Source organism: Heterodontus francisci, chromosome 2 (genome assembly GCF_036365525.1).
Source record: "Heterodontus francisci isolate sHetFra1 chromosome 2, sHetFra1.hap1, whole genome shotgun sequence".
In the NCBI taxonomy this organism is placed as follows: Eukaryota; Metazoa; Chordata; class Chondrichthyes; order Heterodontiformes; family Heterodontidae; genus Heterodontus; species Heterodontus francisci.
The window spans coordinates 54,385,226-54,409,808 of NC_090372.1; the positions used below are offsets into that span (position 1 = coordinate 54,385,226).

Below are 24,583 nucleotides of genomic sequence, written 5' to 3' on the forward strand. Positions count from 1 at the left end.
CTCACCCCTTCCCCTCCCTCCCAGAACCGTGACAGGGTTCCCCTTGTCCTCACTTTTCATCCCACCAGCCTCCATATCCAAAGGATCATCCTCCGCCATTTTCGCCACCTCCAGCGTGATGCCACTACCAGTCGCATCTTCCCCTCCCTTCCCCTGTCAGCATTCCGAAGGGATCGTTCCCTCCGCGACACCCTGGTCCACTCCTCCATTACCCCCACCACCTCGTCCCCGTCCCAGGGCACCTTCCCCTGCAATCGCAGGAGGTGTAATACCTACCCATTTACCTCCTCTCCTCACTATCCCAGGCCCCAAACACTCCTTTCAGGTGAAGCAGCGATTTACTTGTACTTCTTTCCATGTAGTATACTGTATTCGCTGCTCACAGTGTGGTCTCCTCTACATTGGGGAGACCAAGCGCAGACTGGGTGACCGCTTTGCGGAACATCTCCGCTCAGTCCGCAAGCAGGACCCTGAGCTTCCGGTTGCTTGCCATTTCATGCTCACATTGCCATTGCCCTGCTGTCATGCTCACATCTCTGTCCTGGGATTGCTGCAGTGTTCCAGTGAACATCAACGCAAGCTCGAGGAACAGCATCTCATCTACCGATTAGGCACACTACAGCCTGCCGGACTGAACATTGAGTTCAATAATTTCAGAGCATGACAGCCCCCCATTTTACTTGCATTTTTAGTTATTTTTTCTTCCTTTTTTTTACATGCCTTTTTACATTTTTTACAATCTTTTTTTGCATTTATTTCATTTCATCTTAGTTTGTTCAGTTTGCTTACCCACTGTTTTTTTCAGGTTGTTTTTCTTCAGGTTTACACTTGCTGCTCAATATTCAGTGTATTCACACCTAATCTGTACTAATGCTTTGTCTTTCAACACACCATCAACATATTGTTTGCCTTTGCTCCGTGACCTTTTGGTCAGCTATGTGGCCTGGTCCAATCTGCACCTTCTCCTTTGTTATCTCTTGCCCCACCCCCACCTCACTGCTTTATAATCTGTGACTTTTCTAATATTTGTCAGTTCCGAAGAAGGGTCACTGACCCGAAACGTTAACTCTGCTTCTCTTTCCACAGATGCTGCCAGACCTGCTGAGTGATTCCAGCATTTCTTGTTTTTGTATCAACCTGTAAGTCTTTGGCATGTAGGAGAGGTTTGAGTTAATTCCGAAGAGCCAGCACGGATTTGTAAAAGGCAGCTTGTGCTTGACTATTTGATTTTTTTGATGAAGTAACAGAGAAGGTTGATGAAGGGAAAGCAATGGAAGTTGTACATATGGATTTTGAGAACGCCTTTGACAAAGTACCACATAAAAGGCAGGTTACCAAAAGTGAGGATCATAGAATAGGAGGGTCTGTGTCAGCTTGGATAAACCAATTAGTTTAAGGACACAAAACAGCCAGTTGTGGTAAATTAGAACAGAACGTGTTGGAAATACTCAGCAGGTGCAGAGAGAACCAGAGTTCATGAATGAAGAACAGTATAGCACAGCAACAGGCCATTCGGCCCTCCAAGCCTACGCCGATCTTGATGCCTCTCTAAACTAAAATCTTCTGCATTTCCGGGATCCGTATCCCTCTATTCCCATCCTATTCATGTATTTGTCAAGATGCCTCTTAAATGTCGCTATTGTTCCTGCTTCCACCACCTCCCTCGGCAGCAAGTTCCAGGCACTCACCAACCTCTGTGTAAAGAACTTGCCTTGCACATCCCCTCTGAACTTTGCCCCTCTCACCTTAAACCTATGGCCCCAAGTAACTGACTCTTCCACCCTGGGAAGAAGCTTCTGACTATCCACTCTGTCCATGCCACTCAAAACTTTGTAAACCTCTATCATGTCGCCCCTCCACCTCCGTCGTTCCAGTGAAAACAATCCGAGATAATCCAACCTCTGCTCATAGCTAATGCCCTCCAGACCAAGGAACATCCTGGTAAACTTCCTCTGTACCATCTCCAAAGCCTCCACGTCCTTCTGGTAGTGTGGCGACCAGAATTGCACGCAATATTCTAAGTGTGGCCTAACTAAGGTTCTGTACAGCTGCAGCAGGACTTGCCAATTTTTATACTGTATGCCCCGACCGATGAAGGCAAGCATGTCACATGCCTTCTTGACTACCTTATCCACGTGTTGCCACTTTCAAATGACTTGTGGACCTGTACGCCCAGACCTCTCAGTCTGTCAATACTCCTAAGGGTTGTGCCATTTACTGTATACATCCCACCTGCATTAGATCTTCCAAAATGCATTACCTCACATTTGTCCGGATTAAACTCCATCTGCCATTTCTCCGCCCAAGTCTCCAACCGATCTATATCCTGCTGTATCCTCTGACAATCCTCATCACTATCCGCAACTCCACCAACCTTTGTGTCGTCCGCAAACTTCCTAATCAGACCAGCTGCATTTTCCTCCAAATCGTATATCTATCCTCCAAACAGCAAAGGCCCCAACACTGATCCCTGCGGAACACCACTAGTCACATCCCTCCATTCAGAAAAGAACCCTTCCACTGCTACCCTCTGTCTTCTGTGACCGAGCCAGTTCTGTATCCATCTTGCCAGCTCACCTCTGATCCCGTGTGACTTCACCTTTTGTACCAGTCTGCCATGAGGGACCTTGTCAAGGGCTTTACTGAAGTCCATACAGACAACATCCACTGCCCTTCCTTCATCAATCATCTTCATCACTTCCTCAAAAAACTCAATCAGGTTAGTGAGACACGATCTCCCTTTCATGAAACCATGCTGCCTCTCGCTAATCAATTCATTTGTTTCCAAGTGGGAGTAAATCCTGTCCCGAAGAATCCTCTCTAATAATTTCCCTACCACTGACGTAAGGCTCACCGGCCTACAATTTCCTGGATTATCCTTGCTACCCTTCTTAAACAAAGGAACATCATTGGCTATTCTCCAGTCCTCTGGGACCTCACTTGTAGCCAATGAGGATACAAAGATTTCTGTCAAGGCCCCAGCAATTTCTTCCCTTGCCTCCCTCAGTATTCTAGGGTAGGTCCCATCAGGCCCTGGGGACTTATCTACCTTACTGCTTTGCAAAACGCCAAACACCTCCCCTTTTTGATAACGAAATGTCCCAGACTATCCACATTCCCTTCCCTAGACTCATCATCTCCCAAGTCCTTCTCTTTGGTGAATACTGATGCAAAGTACTCATTTAGTACCTCGCACATTTCCTCTGGCTCCACATATAGATTCTCTCCTCTGTCCTTGAGTGGGCCAACCCTTTCCCTGGTTACCCTCTTGCTCTTTATATACGTATAAAAAGCCTTGGGATTCTCCTTAATCCTGTTTGCCAATGACTTTTCATGACCCCTTTTAGCCCTCCTGACTCCTTGCTTAAGTTCCTTCCTACTTTCTTTATATTCCTCAAGGGCTTCATCTGTTCCCAGCCTTCTAGCTCTTACGAATGCTTCCTTTTTCTTTTTGACTCGGCTCACAATATCCTTCGTTATCCAAAATTCCCAAAACTTGCCAAACTTATCCTTCTTCCTCACAGGAACTTGCTGGTCCTGGATTCTAATCAACTGACGTTTGAAAGACTCCCACATGTCAGATGTTGATTTACCCTCAAACAGCCGCCCCCAATCTAAATTCTTCAGTTCCTGCCTAATATTGTTATAATTAGCCTTCCCCCAATTTAGCACCTCCACCCGAGGACTCCTCTTATCCTTATCCACAAGAACCTTAAAACTTATGGAATTCTGGTCACTGTTCCCGAAATGCTCCCCGACTGAGACTTCGACCACTTGGCCGGGCTCATTCCCCAATACTAGGTCCAGTACGGCCCCTTCCCTAGTTGGACTATCTACATATTGTGTCAAGAAGCTGTCCTGGATGCTCCTTACAAATTCTGCCCCATCCAAGCCCCTAGCACTAAGTGAGTCGCAGTCAATATAGGGGAAGTTAAAATCACCCACCACTACAACCCTGTTACTTTTTCATCTTTCCAAAATCTGTCTACATATCTGTTCCTCTCCCTCCTGCTGGCTGTCGGGAGGCCTGTAGTAAACCCCCAACATCGTGACTGCACCCTTCCTATTCCTGAGCTCCACCCATATTGCCTCGCTGCATGACCCCTCTGAGGTGTCCTCCTGCAGTACAGCTGTGATATTCTCTTTTACCAGTAATGCTGCTCCCCCACCCCTTTTACATCCCCCTCTATCACAGAATAATAGTGTAGAAGAGGCCCTTCGGCCCATCGAGTCTGCACCGATGCATTAAAGACACCTGACCTGTCTACCAAATCCTATTTGCCAGCACTTGGCCCATAGCCTTATTTATTTATTTATTTTTATTTATTTATTTAGAGATACAGCACTGAAACAGGCCCTTCAGCCCACCGACCATCAACCACCCACAATCCTACACTAATTCCATATTCCGACCACATCCCCACCTGTTCCTATATTTCCCTACCACCTACCTATACTCGGGGCAATTTATAATGGCCAATTTACCTATCAACGTCCAAGTCTTTGGCATGTGGGAGGAAACTGGAGCACCCGGAGGAAACCCACGCAGACACAGGGAGAACTTGCAAACTCCACACAGGCAGTACCCAGAATTGAACCCGGGTCGCTGCAGCTGTGAGGCTGCGGTGCTAACCACTGCGCCACTCTCAATATCCTCCTGTTTATTGTGTATTCCCTCACTTTATTTGCCGTTCACAAGTGCATTACCTCACACTTTTCAGGACTGAATTCCATTTGCCATAGCCTTGAATGTTATGACGTGCCAAGTGCTCATCCAGGTACTTTTTAAAGGATGTGAGGCAACCTGCCTCTTACCACCCTCCCAGGCAGTGCATTCCAGACCGTCACCACCCTCTCGGTAAACATGTTCTTCCTCAAATCCCCCTTAAACCTCCTGCCCATCACCTTAAACTTGTGTCCCCTTGTAACTGACCCTTCAACTAATGGGACAGCTGCTCCCTATCCACCCTGTCCATGCCCCTCATAATCCTGTACACCTCGATCAGGTCACCCCTCAGTCTTCTCTGCTCCAGCGAAAACAACCCAAGCCTATCCAACCTCTCTTCATCGCCTAAATGTTCCATCCCAGGCAACATCCTGGTGAATCGCCTCTGCACCCCCTCCAGTGCAATCACATCCTTCAAAAATGTGGTGACCAGAATTGCACACAGTACTGCAGCTATGGCCTTACCAAAGTTCTATACAATTCCAACATAACCTCCCTGCTTTTGTAATCTATGCCTCGATTGATAAAGGCAAGTGTCCCATATGCCTTTTTCACCACCCTATTAACCTGCCCTTCTGCCTTCAGAGATCTATGGACAAACACGCCAAGGTCCCTTTGTTCCTCGGAACTTCCCAGTGTCAGGCCACTCATTGAATACTTCCATGTCACATTACTCCTTCCAAAGTGTATCACCTCACACTTTTCAGGGTTAAATTCCATCTGCCACTTTTCTGCCCATTTGACCATCCCGTCGATATCTTCCTGTAACCTAAGACACTCCACCTCACTGTTAACCACTTGGCCAATCTTTGTGTCATCCGCGATTTTACTGATCCTACCTCCCACATAGTCATCTATGTCATTTATATAATTGACAAACAATAGGGGACCCAGCACAGATCCCTGTGGTACGCCACTGGACACTGGCTTCTCTAAATAAATATTACACAGTTTACAGCAACTATACATTCCTTCAAGGCACAAAAACCCCAAAAGTAAAGGCAGTCAACCGTGGATAACAAAGGAAGTTAAGAATTGGATAGGATTAAAAGAAAAGGCCTATAAAGTTGCCAGAAATAGGAGTAAACCTGAGGATTGGGAGGATTTTAGAATACAGCAAAGGAGAACAAAGAACTGATAAAGAAAGGGAGAACAGAATGTGAATGTAAGCTAGCCAAAGGTATAAAAATGGACTGTAAAAGCTTCTATAGATAGGAAAAAGGAAACGACCCAGCACAGATCCCTGTGGTATGCCACTGGACACTGACTTCCAGTCACTAAAACAGCCGTCTGTCATCACTCTCTGTCTCCTACAGCTGAGCCAATTTTGAATCCACCTTACCAAGTTACCCTGTATCCCATGTGCATTTGCTTTGTTGATAAGTCTCCTATGTGGGACCTTGTCAAAGGCTTTGCTGAAATCCATGTAAAATACATCAACTGCACTACCCTCATCTACACGCCTCAAAAAATTCAATCAAATTTGTCAGGCATGACATCCCTCTGACAAAGCCATGCTGCCTATTCCTAATCAAATTTTGCCTCTCCAAGTGGAGATAGGTTCTCTCCTTCAGAATTTTCTCCAATAGTTTCCCTACCACTGACGTGAGACTCACTGGTCTATAGTTCCCTGGCTTATATCTACAACCGTTCTTAAATAGTGGGACCATATTAGCTGTTCTCCAGTCCTCTGGCACCTCCCTAGTGGCCAGACAGGAATTAAAAATTTGGGTCAGAGCCCCTGCAATCACCACCCTCTTCTCCTCCCACAGCATCCTGGAATACAAATCGTCCAGACCTGGAGATTTGTCCACTTTTAAGCCTGCCAAAACCTCCAATACCTTGTCACTCCCTTTGACAATTTGCTGAAGAACCTCACAGTCTCTCTCTCTGAGTTCCATATCTACTTCCTCATTCTGTTGGGTGAAGACAGATGTGAAGTATTCATTCAACACCCTACCAATGTCCCCTAGCTCCAACCACAGATTTCTCCCTTGGTCCCAAATGGGTCCGACTCTTTCCCTGGTTATCCTCTTCCCATTGATATTCTTATTGAATATCTTGGGATTTTCCCTACTTTTACCAGCCAGAGCTTTCTCATGTCCCCTCTTTGCTCTCCTAATTGCTTTCTTAAGCTCCATCCTACACTTTCTGTATTCCACTAATGCTTCCATTGATTTGCTCTCTTTGCATTTGCTAAAAGCCTCTCTTTTCCTACTCATCGTACCCTGAATGTTTCTGGTCATCCATGGTTCTCTGGGCTTGTTGCTCCTACCTATTATCCTAGAGGGAACATGTTGGGCCTGTACCCTCCCCATTTCCTTTTTGAATGCCCCCCACTGCTCTTTTGTAGATTTCCCGACAAGTAACTCTTTCCAGTCTACCTTGGCTTGATCCTGCCTTATTTTACTAAAATTTGCTCTCCCCGAATGCAAAACCTTTTTTTGCAACTTGTCGATTTCTTTCTCCATAACCAGCTTAAATTGTACCATGTTGTGGTCGCTCTCACCAAAATGCGCCCCCACCAACACATCAACCACCTGTCCGGCTTCATTCCCCAGAATTAGGTCCAGCACTGCACCCTCCCTTGTTGGATCCTCTACATATTGAGCTTAAAAGTTCTCCTGTATACATTTTAGTAACTCCACTCCATCTAAGCCCTTAACACGATGACTATCCTAATTAATGTTGGGAAAGTTGAAATCACCTAATATAATTACCCTATTATTATTTTTACACACCTCTGCGAATTGCACACATATTTGCTCCTCAATTTCCCGCTGACTGTCTGGGGGTCTCTTGTAAAAAAAAACCTAGCAATGTGGCGGTCCCTTTTTTATTCCTAAACTCTACCCATAAAGCTTCATTTGATGCCCCCTGCAGGATATCACCTCTCCTTACTGCAGTAACTGATTCCTTAACGAATGTTGCAATGCCCCCTCCTCTTTTACCCCCTCCTCTGCGTCGCCTGAAGTTTCGATATCCTGGGATATTGAGCTGCCAATCCTGCTCCTCCCTCAACCATGTCTCCATGATGGCTACTATTTCACAATTCCACGTGTCAATCCTTGCCCTTAACTCATCCGTTTTACCTGTAATACTCCTGGCATTAAAGTAGAGGTCATCCATCCTGGTCTTCCTTCCTTGAAACTTACTTCCGTTCTTTTCCCTCTGACTTGTTTGCTTTCCTGTGTTTAGCTGTGTCCCTATTCTGCTAGGAGTCTGCGTCCCCTCCCCCTGCCAAATTAGTTTAAACTCCTCCCAACAGCACGTGCAAACCGGCCAGCAAGGATGTTAGTCCCCCTCTGGTTCAGATGTAGACCGTCCCACTTGTACAGGTCCCACCTTCCCCTGAAACGGTCCCAGTGGTCCAGGAATCTAAAACCCTTCCTCCTGCACCAACTCTTAAGCCACGCATTCATCTGTGCTATTCTCCTATTTCTATACACTCTAGCACGTGGATCCAGAGATTACATCCCGAGAGGTCCTGCTTGTTCGTCTGCTGCCTAACTCCCTGAATTCTTGATGCAAGACCTCATCCCTCTTTCTGCCTATGTCATTGGTACCAACATGTACCATGACCTCTGCCTTATCACCCTCCCCCTTCAGGATGCCCTGCAGCCGTTCAGTGACCTGGAGCTTCTAAATCCCGGAATATTTAGCTCTGGCTGCTTCTGTTGTTTTCCCCTGATAGGCCATCCCCCCCAACAGTATCCAAAATGGTATACTTGTTAGAGAGGGGGACAGCCAGAGGAGATTCCTGCACTGACCGCCTGCCCCTTCTCGCGGTCACCCATCTGTCTGCCTGCACCTTGGGTGTAACCACTTCTCTAAAACTCCTGTCTGACGCTTTCTGCCACCTACATGCTCCTAAGTGCATCCAATTGCTGCTCCAACCAATCCATGCACTCTGTGAGGAGCTGTAACTGGGTACACTTCCTGCAGATGTAGTTGTCCGGAACGCTGGAAGTGTCATGGACCTCCCACATCTCTCAGGTGAAGCACTTTACCCCTCTAACTGACCTTTCTAGCACTAATTAATACATTAATTTAAAATAAATAATTAAATACTTTTTAAATCCTTAGTAAATTAAGTTACAATTAACTATATGGTCACTAGTGCTAGATTTCTGCTATAAATATTAAAAGGGGCGGCACAGTGGCGCAGTGGTTAGCACTGCAGCCTCACAGCTCCAGCGACCCGGGTTCAATTCTGAGTCCTGCCTGTGTGGAGTTTGCAAGTTCTCCCTGTGTCTGCGTGGGTTTTCTCCGGGTGCTCCGGTTTCCTCCCACAAGCCAAAAGACTTGCAGGTTGGTCGGTAAATTGGCCATTATAAATTGCGCCTAGCATAGGTAGGTGGTAGGGAAATATAGGGACAGGTGGGGATGTGGTAGGAATATGGGATTAGTGCAGGATTAGTATAAATGGGTGGTTGATGGTCGGCACAGACTCGGTGGGCCGAAGGGCCTGTTTCAGTGCTGTATCTCTAAACTAAACTGAACTAAATACAGTAATCTCCTCCCCCCGGTTTAGTTACTCCTCTACTTATTAATTAATTAGCTCATTAGGGTTTTAACCAATTTTGATCAATGTTTTATTTTCAAATTCAGTACAGATTCCCTACCAGCCAATCCGGTCACAGCTTTCCTGTGCCCTCCCTTTTTCAGTTTTTTTTTTAGGTTTTTTTTCCACCTGAGGTAACTTACCGGCCCGGAACTCCGCCCTCTGAGTCTTCTCCCTGGATGCAGGCCGCGAATCCCCGAGGTAAGTTTTTTATACTTACTGGTCCAGAACTCCGCCCTCCGAGTCTTCTCCCTGGATGCCGGCCGCGAATCCCCGAGATAGGTTTTTTATACTTACTGGTCTGAACTCCGCCCTCCGAGTCTTCTCCCTGGATGTAGGGCTAGATTTAATGGGCTAGATTTTATGGGCCGCCCTGAGGTTGGCGTGGCGGGGGGGGGGGGCCGCCCATTATCAAGTGATTTTGTTGGAGGTGGGATCAGCCGATGATGGCCTTCCCATCCAAAGGCTAATTGAAGCCTCTTCTCCCCGCTGCTGGGATTTAGCCTCACCCAGTAATACAAGGTGCCCTCCTTGTTGGTTTGTGGCGGGGGGTAGGATCCTCCTCTGTGGGAAATCTGTGGCCCCTAGAGGACCCCCACGGGAAAAGCTCCACCTCCTTAGACCTCCCTCCCCTTGCACTACACGTCCACCCTCCCACCCCAGCTTGCCCGAGAGTTCCGGACTGGCCCCAGCAACCACAACTCATTTACGTGAGGTCAAAGTCTCCAACGCTGAGCCAGGTTCCAAGGCCTCTGCAGCACCAGCATTGGTCACCGCTCCACGTGACGCTGCCGAAACTGCTTAGCTGCCAGCCCTGTGATTGGCTGGCAGCTCTTGAAGGCAGGATCCCCGTCTTTAAAGGGAGCCACGCCAGCGCCACAAAATCCAGCCCAACGTTCGGTCGTAAGACTGAGTCATATCCGACTCAAAACCTTAACTCTGTTCCTCTTTGCATAGATGCTGCCAGACCTGCTGAGTATTTCTAGTACTTTGTTTTTATTTCGGATTTCCAGCATCTGTGGTATTTTGCTTTTCTTTGATTTGTGGTAAATGAATGTTTTTCAGACCGGAGGCTGGTCGGCTGTGATGTTGCCCAGGGTCCAGTGCTAGGACCACGGCTTTTTTGATAACATAAATGACTTGGATCTTGGAATGCAGAGTAAAATTTAAAAATTTGCCAGCGATACAAAACTTGACATTGAGGCAGACAGTGTAAACGACACCAATCAACTGCAACAGGACATGGATAGACTACAGAACGGGCAGATAAGTGGCAGATGGAGCTTCGTACAGGGAAATGTGACTTGATGCATTTTGATGTAAAGTGTTAGGGAGAGGCAATATAGACTAAATGGTACAGTTCTTAAGAGTGTACAGGGACAGAGGGACCTGGGGGTTCACGTGCATAGATCTTTGAAGGTGGCAGGACATTTTGAGAGAGTAGTTAGCAAAGCATGTGGGATCTTCGGCTTCTTAAATAGAGGCATTGAGTACAAAAGCAGGGAAGTTCTGCAGAACATCTATAAATTTCTGGTTAGGCCCCAACTGGGGTCGAGTCCTGGTCACACTTTAGGAAGGATGTGAAGGTCCTTGAGAGGGTGCAGAGAAGATCTACCAGAATGGTTGCAGGGATAGGGGTTTTAGTTACAAGGTCAGGTTGGGAAAGCTGGAGTTTTTCTCCTGGAAGCAAAGGAGAATGAGGGGAGATTTGGTAGAGGTGTACAAGATTATGATGGGTTTAGATAAGTTAGACAAGGAAAAACTGTTCCCATTAACTAATGGTCCAAGGAATGGGGGACATGAGATGCAGGGAGATGAGAGGAAGAACTTTTTCACGCAGCAGATGCTAATGACCTGGAACTCGCTGCCCACGAGGGTGGTGCAAGCAGAGACAGTCAATGATTTTGAAAGGAAAGTGGATAGCCACATGTAGGAAATAAATTTGCAGGGCGACTGGGATCAGGTGGAGGAGTGAGACTGACTGGACTGGACTCTTTCTGTGCCATAAATGACTCCCAAGGTTCCAAAGAGATATTGTTAGATTTATTGAATGGGTAAAATAGTGGCAAATGAATTTCAATGTAGGCAAATGTAAGGTCATCCACTTTGGACCTAAAATGGATACAACAGTCTACTTTATAAATGGTGAAAAGCTCCAAACACTGGAGGTCCAAAGTGACTCAGGTGCCCAGGTTCATAGATCATTAAAAAGTCTTAAAAGAAGTGACAAAGTTGATTGATGAGGGAAGGGCTGTAGATGTCATATACATGGACTTCAGTAAGGCGTTTGATAAGGTTCCCCATGGTCGACTGATGGAGAAAGTGAAGGCGCATGGGGTCCAAGGTGTACTAGCTAGATGGATAAAGAACTGACTGGGCAACAGGAGACAGAGAGTAGCAGTCGAAGGAAGTTTCTCAAAATGGAGACGTGTGACCAGTGGTGTTCCACAGGGATCCGTGCTGGGACCACTGTTGTTTGTGATATACATAAATGATTTGGAGGAAAGTATAGGTGGTCTGATTAGCAAGTTTGGAGACGACACTAAGATTGGTGGAGTAACAGATATTGAAGGGGACTGTCAGAGAATACAGCAGAATATAGATAGACTGGAGAGTTGGGCAGAGAAATGGCAGATGGAGTTCAATCAGGGCAAATGCGAGGTGATGCATTTTGGAAGATCCAATTCAAGAGTGAACTATACAGTAAATGAAAAAGTCCTGGGGAAAATTGATGTCCAGAGAGATTTGGGTGTTCAGGTCCATTGTTCCCTGAAGGTGGCAACGCAGGTCAATAGAGTGGTCAAGAAGGCATACGGCATGCTTTCCTTCATCGGACGGGGTATTGAGTACAAGAGTTGGCAGGTCATGTTACAGTTGTATAGGACTTTGGTTCGGCCACATTTGGAATACTGCGTGCAGTTCTGGTCGCCACATTACCAAAAGGATGTGGATGCTTTGGAGAGGGTGCAGAGGAGATTCACCAGGATGTTGCCTGGTATGGAGGGCGCTAGCTATGAAGAGAGGTTGAGTAGATTAGGATTATTTTCATTAGAAAGACTGAGGTTGAGGGGGGACCTGATTGAGGTGTACAAAATCATGAGAGGTATAGACAGAGTGGATAGCAAGAAGCTTTTTCCCAGAGTGGGGGATTCAATTACAAGGGGACACGAGTTCAAAGTGAAAGGGGAAAAGTTTAGGGGGGATTGGTGGAAGTTTCTTTACGCAGAGGGTGGTGGGTGCATGGAACGCTTTGCCAGCGGAGGTGGTAGACGTGGGCACGATAGCGTCTTTTAAGATGTATCTAGACAGATACATGAATGGGCAGTAAGTAAAGAGATACAGACCCTTAGAAAATAGGCGACAGGTTTAAATAGAGGAATTGGATCGGCGTAGGCTTGGAGGGCCGAAGGGCCTGATCCTGTGCTGTAATTTTCTTTGTTCTTTATTCTTTAATGAATGCCATGAATAGTTGATGCCCCAACAGGGATCATTGCAGAATTCTAATTGACAAGATGTTCCTGCACATTATCCCTACTCTCTGTCTCCTTCCACGCAGCCAGTTTCCTAACCAGGTCAGTCATTTGCTTTCAGTTCCATGGGTTTCGACTTTAGCTCACAGTCCCTTATCAAATGCCTTCTGGAGATCTATTTAAGTAACATCCATAGGCATTCCCCTGTCCACTATTCATCAGGTATGATCTCCCCTTTACAAATCCATGTTGGCTCTCTCTGACAACTGGAGATTTTCAAGCTTGTTCACCTTTAATCTTGTAAAAATTTCCTGATAGCCATTAGGCTAACTGATTTCTAATTCCCTGGATCCACACTCTCTCCTTGGTGACATGCATCATTTTTCAATATAAAAAGGAATGGTTCAAAAATCGAGAAAACTTTGGAAGATTATAGTTAAGGTATCTGCAATGTCCTACTTCCTTGAAAATCCTGGGATGAAAACCATCTGATCCTTGGGATTTGTCGCTCTTTAGTGCCATTAATTTCTCCATTGCTGTTATCTTGCTTATGTTAATTTTGTTGAGTTCCTTTCCCTGATTCAGTAATAGTTTCCTTGGGTGGTTTGGCATTCTGATCTCTTCCTCCACTATAAATATTGATGCAAAGTAATTGTTCAGCCATTTCCTTATTTTCATTGACAACATCACCATTATCAGTTCTTCATGGGGCTCTCATTGCTTCTGACCACCCTCTTTTCTCGTAATGCAATTGTAAGAGTTGTATGAGTGTTGATTTTGATATCGCTTGCAAGTTGCCTTTCATATTCCCTTTGCAGTCGCTCTTATAAGCTTTTTCACTGCTTGGTGTTCTTTGTGTCTTTTCCATTTGCCAAGACCTGTGTGGATTTTTTTTTTGTACAGTCTTCTTTCTCTGACTCTCTCTTTCTCTCTTGCTTTCTTTTGTTGCCTGTCTGTCTGCTTTCTTTCGTTCTTTTATTCTTTCTCCTCAGTCTGCCTTCAGATATTGAAGGAACACATGTGCAAAAGATTCAACTTTCCAGTCCATGTCACAGGTGTTGATATTATTTAATGTCTAGGTTCCACCATTGTACAAGTAAATTCCCACTGTGTGAGCCAAATTCCAGAACAATATGCTCGGGCTGCTTATGAGACACCATTGAGCTTGAGAAGTTAACTACAGCAGACTTGAAATATTTGAAGTATCCTGGTTACATTATGTTCATATGCATATCAAATAACTTAAAAAGCTACTGTAGAATAAAGTCCTCACTCATTTGACTGGCATGTACACCCCATCAACTCATTAAACAAGCATGACTCCCTGTGTGGTGGGAGGGGGGGTGGGGGGGTGGGGGTGGATGGGGATGGGGGAGGAGCTGACATGTTTCATGTCTTTCCTAGGCTCAGTCATGATGTTCTATCACTTGGCCTTTATTTCAAGTGTCCTACCTACATTGCTATCATTGAACAGCGTGGTGTTGGCTTTCTGCTCCTGAACTTGAAGAAATAATAGTAGGAAGATTATGGACCTGATCAGTTGGCAGCATCCTTATCATTTGTTTGGACATTTTAAAAATGTCTTTTGAAAATAGTCCAAAGGGTGCATTTGTCAGATGAAGAGCCAAGAAGAAGATTATTTTTGGGCCCAAAAACAAGGGCTTTTTGAATATCAGTATTGTTTCAAGTATTTGAGAAGGCATTCAAGCTCTACATACCAGTTGTGCAGCGATCTTTGGTCTACTTTTGACATAAAGTATAAAAGCGGAAATATATTTGCATATTGTAAGCCAATTAACTTTGAAATATCAGAGTATTACAGTTGCTACTATTTGTGATGGCCTGGAGTTTTTGCTCAATTGCATTGTTTTTATTCCACAAAATTTCCCTTGATAGAGTAACCAGTGCAAACGTTTGTGAAGCTTTAAACACCAATGGTGTTCAGGGAAACTTTAGTTTCCAAGATCTTTTCCACTAGTTTTAAAACCATTGCACTAAAAACAGGCCCCCCACCCATAAAACTGGCCCAGTTCACCAAGGGTGAATTAATCGCCATTATGAGTTTCTGTTAATTGCACTCATTTACAGGCCTTTGAGGAGACTCCAAAAATTAAGCAGCATCTTTTGGGTGCAAGGACACCAATAGGTCTGTTAGGAAAAGTTTTGAAGGAATTTGTTTTAAAATTTACGAAGCAACTGATTACTGTACCCCAGTCTTAGTAGAAGAAAGACATTTTTCAGTATTTTAAAATCGGGTTACTCAAATTGGGCATTTGACGATGTGATTTAAAATGTTTACTTTTTGTGATAAATACTTGAATTTTAGCAAGTAATCACTTTTGAATATATCAAGAAATATTTTTAAGCAAAAATTTGCATTGGTCATGGTGGATTTTGCTTTCAGTGATATGCGAATGAGTTTGAGCAAAAAACTGGGGTGGGTGGGGGAGGAATTCCACTCTTCAAAATGGGTGGAATTTACATTGGAATTGCCAATTTGCACCCAAAGCAGAAAGTCTACCCCATGATCTATAATAAGACTGTTGACATTGACACAAATCCATGTTTACAAGGGAATGATGGTGTACTGGACTAGCAATAGAACCATAGAAAAATTGCAGCACAGAAGGAGGCCATTCAGCTCATCGTGCCTGTGCCAGCTGAAAAAGCTAACCGGCAATTTAATCCCACCTTCCAGCACCTGGTCCGTAGCCTTACAGGTTACAGCACTTCAGGTGCATGACCCGGTATCTTTTAAATGAGTTGAGGTTTTCTGCCTCGACTACCGTTCCTGGCAGTGAATTCCAGACACCCATCACCCTCTGGGTGAAAAGGTTTTTCCTCATGTCCCCTCTAATCCTTCTACCAATCACCTTAGATCTGTGCCCCCTGGTAATTGACCTCTCCACTAGGGGAAGCACGTCCTTCCTGTCTACTCTATCTAGGCCCCTCACAACTTTGTATGCCTCAATTAAGTCACCCCTCAGCCTCCTCTGTTCTAAGGAAAACATCCCTAGCCAATCCAGTCTTTCCTCATAGCTGCAACTTTCAAGCCGTGGCAACATTCTTGTAAATCTCCTCTGTACTCTCTCCAGAGCAATTATGTCCTTCCTGCAATGTGGTGACCAGAACTGTACGCAATACTCCAGCTGTGGCCTAACCAGTGTTTTATACAGTACCAGCATTACATCCCTGCTTTTGTATTCTATATCTCGGCCAATAAAGGAAAGCATTCCATATGCCTTCTTCACCCCTCTATCTACCTGTCCTGCCACATTCAGGGACCTGCGGACATGCACTCCAAGTTCCCTCACTTCTTCTACCCTCTCAATATCCTCCCATTTATTGTGTATTCCCTTGCTTTGTTTGCCCTCTCCAAATGCATTACCTCACACCTCTCCGGATTGAATTTGATAGGTCACCTTTCTGCCCATTCAACCAAAATATTGATGATATTCTGCAGTCTGCAGCCATCTTCTTAACTGTCATGGCCAATTTTTGTGTCATCAGCAAATTCCTCAATCATGCCTCCCAAATCAGCCTCCCAAGTCCAAATCATTAATATATACAACAGAAAGGAAGGGACTCAACACTGATCCCAGTGGAACGCCACTGGAAACTGCTTTCCATTCGCAAAAACATTCGTCGACTACTACCCTTTGTTTCCTGTCACTGAGCCAATTCTGGATCGAACCTGCCGCATTCCCCTGTATCCCATGGGCTTTCATTTTTCTAACCAGTCTGCCATGCGGGACCTTGTCAAATGTCTTACTAAAAGCCATGTAGACCACATGCACTGCACTACCCTCATCAATCCTCCTTGTTTCTTCCTCAAAAAAATCAAATCAAGTTTGTGAGACATGACCTACCTTTAACAAATCCATGCTGACTATCCTTGATTAATCCATGCCTTTCTAAGTGGCAGTTTATCCTGTCCCTCAGAATTTATTCTAATAATTTACCCACCATCGAGATCAGAGTGACATAATTATTTAGCCTATCCCTCGCACTATTCCAGAGGCCTGGATTGGTGCACCAGAGAAACGAGTTAAAATCCTACCACGGCAGCTTAGGGAATTTGTGTTCAATTAGGAATAAAATGCTGGTCTCAGTAATGGTGTCCCATGAAATTACCAGATTGTCTTAAAAACCGATCTGATTCACAAATGCACTTTAGGGAAGGAAATCTGCCGTCCTTACCTGGTCTGGCCTACTTGTGACTCCAGATCCACAGCAATCTGATTTGATTCTTAACTGCCCACTAAAATGGCCTAGCAAGCCACTCAGTTGTATGAAACTGCTACAGGAAAGTTGAAAAAGAATAAAACTGGATGGACCACCTGGCATTGACCTAGGCACTGGAAATGACAAAGGCACACACTGCCCAGTCAACCTTGCAAAGTCTTCCTTACTAAAATCTGGAGACTTATGCACAAATTGCAAGAGCTGTCCTGCAGGCTGATCAAGCAACAGCATGACATGGTGGCACAGTGGTATACAGTCGGGCGGGAGTGGCTTTAGAGTGTTCAACATTGACTCCATTGCCCATGAAGTCCCGTGGCATCAGGACAACCATGGGCAAGGGAACCTCCTGCTGATTACTGCTACTAACCTCCCTCAGCTGATGAATCAGTACTCCTCCATGTTTAATATCACTTGGAAGAAGCACAGAGGGTAGCAAGGGTACAGAATGTACTCTGGGTGGGGGATTTCAATGTCCATCACCAAGAGTGTTTCAGTAGCACCATTACTGATCAAGCTGGCCAAATGCTGAAACACACAGCTGCCAGACTGGGCTTGAGGTAGGTGTGAGAGAACCAACATGGGGGAAAAACATGCTTGACCTCACCAATCTACCTGTTGCAGGTGCATTTGTCCATGACAGTATTGGTAGAAGCGACCACCCCACAGTTCTCCATCATGCCATGTGGGACTCCCATTGTGCTAAATGGGTTAGATTCAGAACTGATCGAGCAGCTCAAAACTGGGCATCCATGACGCAATATGGGCCATCAGCAGCAGCAGATTTGTACTCGAGCACAATCTGCAACCTCATGGCCTGGCATATCCCTCACTCTGCCATAACTATCAAGCCAGGGGATCAGCCCTGGTTCAATGAGAAGTGCAGGAGAGCATGTCAGGAGCAGCAGTGGCATACCTAAAAATGAGGTGCCAACCTTGTGAAGCTACAGCACAGGACTGCATACATGCTAAACAGCAGAAGCAGCATGCGATACTACTATGATAAGAGCTAAGCAATCCCACAACAAATGGATCAGAACAAACCTCTGCGATCTGCCACATCCAGTTGTGTATGGTGGTGGACAATTAAATAACTAAGCGGAGGAGGAGGTTCCACAAATATCCCCATTCTCAATGATGGGGGAGCCCAGTACGTCAGTTCAAAAGGTAGGGCTGAAGCATTTGCAAACATCTTCAGCCAAAAGTGTCAAGTGGATGTTCTGACTTGGCCTCCTCCTAAGGTCCCCAACATCACAGATGCCAGTCTTTAGCCAATTCGACGTGATATCAAGAAACAACTGAAGGCACTGGATACAGCAAAGTCTATGGGGCCTGACAACATTCTGGCTAACGTACTAGTGATCCAGAACTAGCCACGTCCCTAGCCAAGCTGTTCTGGTGTAGCTGCAACACTGGCATCTACCCAACAAAAAGTGGACAAGTCCAATCTGGGCAATTACTGCCCCATCAGTTTACTCTCGATCATCAGCAAAGAGATGGAATGCGTCACCAACAGTACGATCAAGAGGCACTTAGACAGCAATAATCAGCTCATCGATGCTCAGTTTGGGTTCCAATCAGGGCCACTTGGCTCCAGATCTCATTACAGCCTAGGTCCAAACATGCACAAAAGAGCTGAATTTCAAAGGTGATATGAGAGTGACTGCCCTTGACCTCATGGCAACACCTGATTGAGTGTGACATCAAGAAGCCCTAGCAAAATTGAAGTCAATGGGAATCAAGAGGAAAACTCTGCACTGGTTGGAGTCATACCTAGCATACCTAGTCGAGTGGTTAAAAAAAAAACAAAGAACAAAGATAATTACAGCACAGGAACAGGCCCTTCGGCCCTCCAAGCCTGCGCCGATCCAGATCCTCTCTCTAAACATGTCGCCTATTTTCTAAGCTTCTGTATCTCTTTTCTTCCTGCCCATTCATGTATCTGTCGAGATACATCTTAAAAGACTCCATCGTGCCCGCATCTACCACCTCCGCTGGCAATGCGTTCCAGGTGCCCACCACCCTCTGCGTAAAGAACTTTCCACGCATATCCCCCCTAAACTTTTCCCCTTTCACTTTGAACTCGTGTCCTCTAGTAATTGAAACCCCCACTCTGGGGAAAAAGCTTCTTGCTATCCACCCTGTCTATACCTCTCATGATTTTGTACACCTCAATCAGGTCCCGCCTCAACCTCCGTCTTTCTAATGAAAATAATCCTAATCTACTCAACCTCTCTTCATAGCTAGCGCCCTCCATACCAGGCAACATCCTGGTGAACCTCCTCTGCACCCTTTCCAAAGCATCCACATCCTTTTGATAATGTGGCGACCAGAACTGTACGCAGTATTCCAAATGTGGCCGAACCAAAGTCCTATACAACTGTAACATGACCTGCCAACTCTTGTACTCAATGCCCCGTCCGATGAAGGAAAGCATGCCTTCTTGACCACTCTATTTACCTGTGTTGCCACCTTCAGGGAACAGTGGACCTGAACACCCAAATCTCTCTGGACATCAATTTTCCCCAGGACTTTTCCATTTACTGTATAGTTCACTCTTGAATTGGATCTTCCAAAATGCATCACCTCGCATTTGCCCTGATTGAACTCCATCTGCCATTTCTCTGCCCAACTCTCCAATCTATCTATATTCTGCTGTATTCTCTGACAGTCCCCTTCACTATCTGCTACTCCACCAATCTTAGTGTCGTCTGCAAATTTGCCAATCAGTCCACCTATGCTTTCCTCCAAATCATTAATGTATATCACAAACAACAGTGGTCCCAGCACGGATCCCTGTGGAACACCACTGGTCACACATCTCCATTTTGAGAAACTCCCTTCTACTGCTACTCTCTGTCTCCTGTTGCCCAGCCAGTTCTTTATCCATCTAGCTAGTACACCTTGGACCCCAAGCGCCTTCACTTTCTCCATCAGCCTGCCATGGGGAACCTTATCAAACGCCTTACTGAAGTCCATGTATATGACATCGACAGCCCTTCCCTCATCAATCAACTTTGTCACTTCCTCAAAGAATTCTATTAAGTTGGTAAGACATGACCTTCCCTGCACAAAACCATGTTGCCCATCACTGATAAGCCCATTTTCTTCCAAATGGGAATAGATCCTATCCCTCAGTATCTTCTCCAGCAGCTTCCCTACCACTGACGTCAGGCTCACCGGTCTATAATTACCTGGATTATCCCTGCTACCCTTCTTAAACAAGGGGACAACATTAGCAATTCTCCAGTCCTCCGGGACCTCACCCGTGTTTAAGGATGCTGCAAAGATATCTGTTAAGGCCCCAGCTATTTCCTCTCTCGCTTCCCTCAGTAACCTGGGATAGATCCCATCCGGACCTGGGGACTTGTCCACCTTAATGCCCTTTAGAATACCCAACACTTCCTCCCTCCTTATGCCGACTTGACCTAGAGTTATCAAACATCTGTTCCTAACCTCAACATCCGTCATGTCCCTCTCCTCGGTGAATACCGATGCAAAGTATTCGTTTAGAATCTCACCCATTTTCTCTGAGTCCAAGCATAACATTCCTCCTTTGTCCTTTAGTGGGCCAATCCTTTCTCTAGATACCCTCTTTCTCCTTATATATGAATAAAAGGCTTTGGGATTTTCCTTAACCCTGTTTGCTAAAGATATTTCATGACCCCTTTTAGCCCTCTTAATTCCTCGTTTCAGATTGGTCCTACATTCCCGATATTCTTTCAAAGCTTCGTCTTTCATCAGCCGCCTAGACCTTATGTATGCTTCCTTTTTCCTCTTAGCTAGTCTCACAATTTCACCTGTCATCCATGGTTCCCTAATCTTGCCATTTCTATCCCTCATTTTCACAGGAACATGTCTCTCCTGCACGCTAATCAACCTCTCTTTAAAAGCCTCCCACATTTCACATGTGGATTTACCTTCAAACAGCTGCTCCCAATCTACATTCCCCAGCTCCTGCCGAATTTTGGTATAGTTGGCCTTCCCCCAATTTAGCACTCTTCCTTTAGGACCACTCTCGTCTTTGTCCATGAGTATTTTAAAGCTTACGGAATTGTGATCACTATTCCCAAAGTAGTCCCCTACTGAAACTTCAACAACCTGGCCGGGCTCATTCCCCAACACCAGGTCCAGTATGGCCCCTTCCCGAGTTGGACTATTTACATACTGCTCTAGAAAACCCTCCTGGATGCTCCTTACAAATTCTGCTCCATCTGGACCTCTAACATTAAGCGAATCCCAGTCAATGTTGGGAAAATTAAAATCTCCTATCACCACCACCCTGTTGCTCCTACATCTTTCCATAATCTGTTTACATATTTGTACCTCTATCTCACGCTCGCTGTTGGGAGGCCTGTAGTACAGCCCCAACATTGTTACCGCACCCTTCCTATTTCTGAGTTCTGTCCATATTGCCTCACTGCTCGAGTTTGTTGGAGGTCAATCCTCTCGGCCCCAGGACATTGCTGTAGGAGTTACTGGGGGTCACGAGTTCAAAGTGAGAGGGGAAAAGTTTAGGGGGGATATGCGTGGAAAGTTCTTTACGCAGAGGGTGGTGGGTGCCTGGAACGCGTTGCCAGCGGAGGTGGTAGACGCGGGCACGATAGCGTCTTTTAAGATGTATCTAGACAGATACATGAATGGGCAGGAAGCAAAGAGATACAGACCCTTAGAAAATAGGCGACATGTTTAGATAGAGGATCTGGATCGGCGCAGGCTTGGAGGGCGAAGGGCCTGTTCCTGTGCTGTAATTTTCTTTGTTCTTTGAGTTCCTCAGGGTATTGTAAGGTCTGAAGTGGGGATGTTTGCTGATGATTGCACAGTGTTCAGTACCATTTGCGACTCCTCAGATACTGAAGCAGTCTGTGCCTGCATGCAGCAAGAACTGGACAACATTCAGGCTTGGGCGAATATGTGGCAAGTAACATTTGCGCTACACAAGTGCCAGATAATGTCAATTCCAACAAGAGAGAATCTAACCATCTTCCCTTGACATTCAACATCCTGGATGTTACCATTGACTAGAAACCTAACATGACCAGCCATATAAAAACTGTGGCTGCCAGAGCAGGTCAGAGGCTAGGCATTCTCTGGTGAGTAACTCACCTCCTGACACCCCAAATCTACAAGGCACAAGTCAGAAGTGTGATCGAATACTCTCCACTGCCTGGATGAGGGCAGCTGCAACAGCACTCAAGAAGCTCAACACCATCCAAGAGAAAGCAGCCCTCTTAATTGGCACCCCATCCACCATCTTAAGCATTCAGCCCTTCCACCATAGTGGCAACTGTGTGTTGCATCTATAAGATACACTGCAGCAACTCGCCAAGCTTTCTGACAGCACCTTCCAAACCCATGACCTCTACCACCTAGCAGGATAAGGACAGCAGTCGCATAGGAACACCCCTATTTACAAGTTCCCCTCCAAGTCATACAACATCCTGACTTGGAAATATATCACCCTTCATTGTCGCTGGGACAAAAACTTGGAACTCCCTTCCGAACAGCACTGTGGTGTACCGACACCACATAGATGAGATTAGAGATACAGCACTGAAACAGGCCCTTCGGCCCACCGAGTCTGTGCCGACCATCAACCACCCATTTATACTAATCCTACACTAATCCCATATTCCTACCAAACATCCCCACCTGTCTCTATATTTCCCTACCACCTACCTATACTAGTGACAATTTATAATGGCCAATTTACCTATCAACCTGCAAGTCTTTTGGCTTGTGGGAGGAAACCGGAGCACCCGGAGAAAACCCACGCAGACACAGGGAGAACTTGCAAACTCCACACAGGCAGTACCCGGAATCGAACCCGGGTCCCTGGAGCTGTGAGGCTGCGGTGCGAACCACTGCGCCACTGTGCCGCCCGACATAGACTGCAGGGGTTCAAGAAGGCGGCTCACTACCACCTTCTCAAGGACAGTTAGGGATGGGAAACAAACGATGGCCTTGACAATGAGGCTGATATCCCATGAAAGAATAAATAAAAACTTGTTAACTGCAGCTGGGCATGCTGGTCTGGCCTTGTAGAAACAACATTTTATAGTTGGGGTTCTTTTAAACCCCTCATTACAGGGACTAAAAATGATGGAAATACACAGCAGGTCAGTCAGTATCTGTGGAGAGTACTTTGGTTCACATTTCAGTAAACTGTCTCTTCAGAATTTTTTGTTCTGCGGGAAGAATTTGCCAGGAATATTGAGTTGTCTTTTCGATGCACAACTGCTGACTAGTCCATATATTTTCAACAGTTACAGTTTTTTCTTCTCACAAATTAATTCACTGGTACTTTGAAGCAGGGATGTGTTCTTAATTTTCCAGTGCTATCACGAGTAACATGAACTTATAAGAAATATATTTCCAACTGTGGAGAGGACAATTAAATCACAATACATTTGGAAAAATACAAAGATACTTGATAATTGAGGAAATCATCAGTACTAATCAGAGTTCAATGCATTCTATTTTTTATTCTGCAGAGATGTGTTATTTATCAGAAGCAGAGAATTACTGTTACTTGAGACAGTCTGGATGTAGCATGGACAGTACAATTAATGACCAACAGACCTTTCAGGAAGTCATGGTAAGATGTTGAAGATTCTTGGTGAAAAAACTATATATTAATGACTATTCTTAGTCACCTTACTGCAGAATAATAAAGATTCTATTTACTACCAGAATTGTAAATGAAGTTCCAAGTTCCTTTTAATCAGAAGAACCACTCAGGAAGCTTTGGTTCACTGTTTGGATTGAAGTGTCACTCAGATTTATTGTTGTGCACATTTAGCTTCTGCTTTTCAATAGTAGCTGAGATTTCAATTAAGAATTTCAAGTCTAACTCTTACTATTGCTTGCCATGACTGCTTAATAAAGTAGTTAGCACCGCAGCCTCACAGCTCCAGTGACCCGGGTTCAGTTCTGGGTACTGCCTGTGTGGAGTTTGCAAGTTCTCCCTGTGACTGCGTGGGTTTCCGCCGGGTGCTCCGGTCTCCTCTCTCAGCCAAAGACTTGCAGGTTGATAGGTGAATTGGCCATTGTAAATTGCCCCTAGTATAAATCCCTGAAAGTTGCCACCCAGGTTAATAGAGCTGTTAAGAAGGCATATGGTGTGTTTGCTTTTATTAGTCGGGGGATCGAGTTTAGGAGCCACGAGGTCATGCTGCAGCTGTACAGAACTCTGGTGCGGCCGCACCTGGAGTATTGCGTGCAGTTCTGGTCACCGCATTATAGGAAGGATGTGGAAGCTTTGGAAAAGGTGCAGAGGAGATTTACTAGGATGTTGCCTGGTATGGAGGGAAGGTCTTACGAGGAAAGGCTGAGGGACTTGAGGTTGTTTTCGTTAGAGAGGAGGAGGAGAAGAGGTGACTTAATAGAGACATATAAGATAATCAGAGGGTTAGATAGGGTGGATAGTGATAGCCTTTTTCCTCAGATGGTGATGGCAAACACGAGGGGACATAGCTTTAAGTTGAGGGGTGATAGATATAGGACAGATGTCAGAGGTAGTTTCTTTACACAGAGAGTAGTAGGGGCGTGGAACGCCCTGCCTGCAACAGTAGTGGACTC

At 45.5% G+C, this 24,583-nt stretch overlaps 1 protein-coding gene across 1 annotated transcript in view; it reads left to right on the plus strand.

The window, feature by feature from the left end:
- The window catches only part of myo10 (myosin X), a 613,607-nt gene that overhangs the window by 319,823 nt on the left and 269,201 nt on the right, over positions 1–24,583 (plus strand). Inside the window, exon 9 of the mRNA XM_068058429.1 lies at positions 23,497–23,600. Coding sequence (XP_067914530.1) covers positions 23,497–23,600 — 104 coding nt within the window. The remainder of the gene's footprint in view (positions 1–23,496; positions 23,601–24,583) is intronic.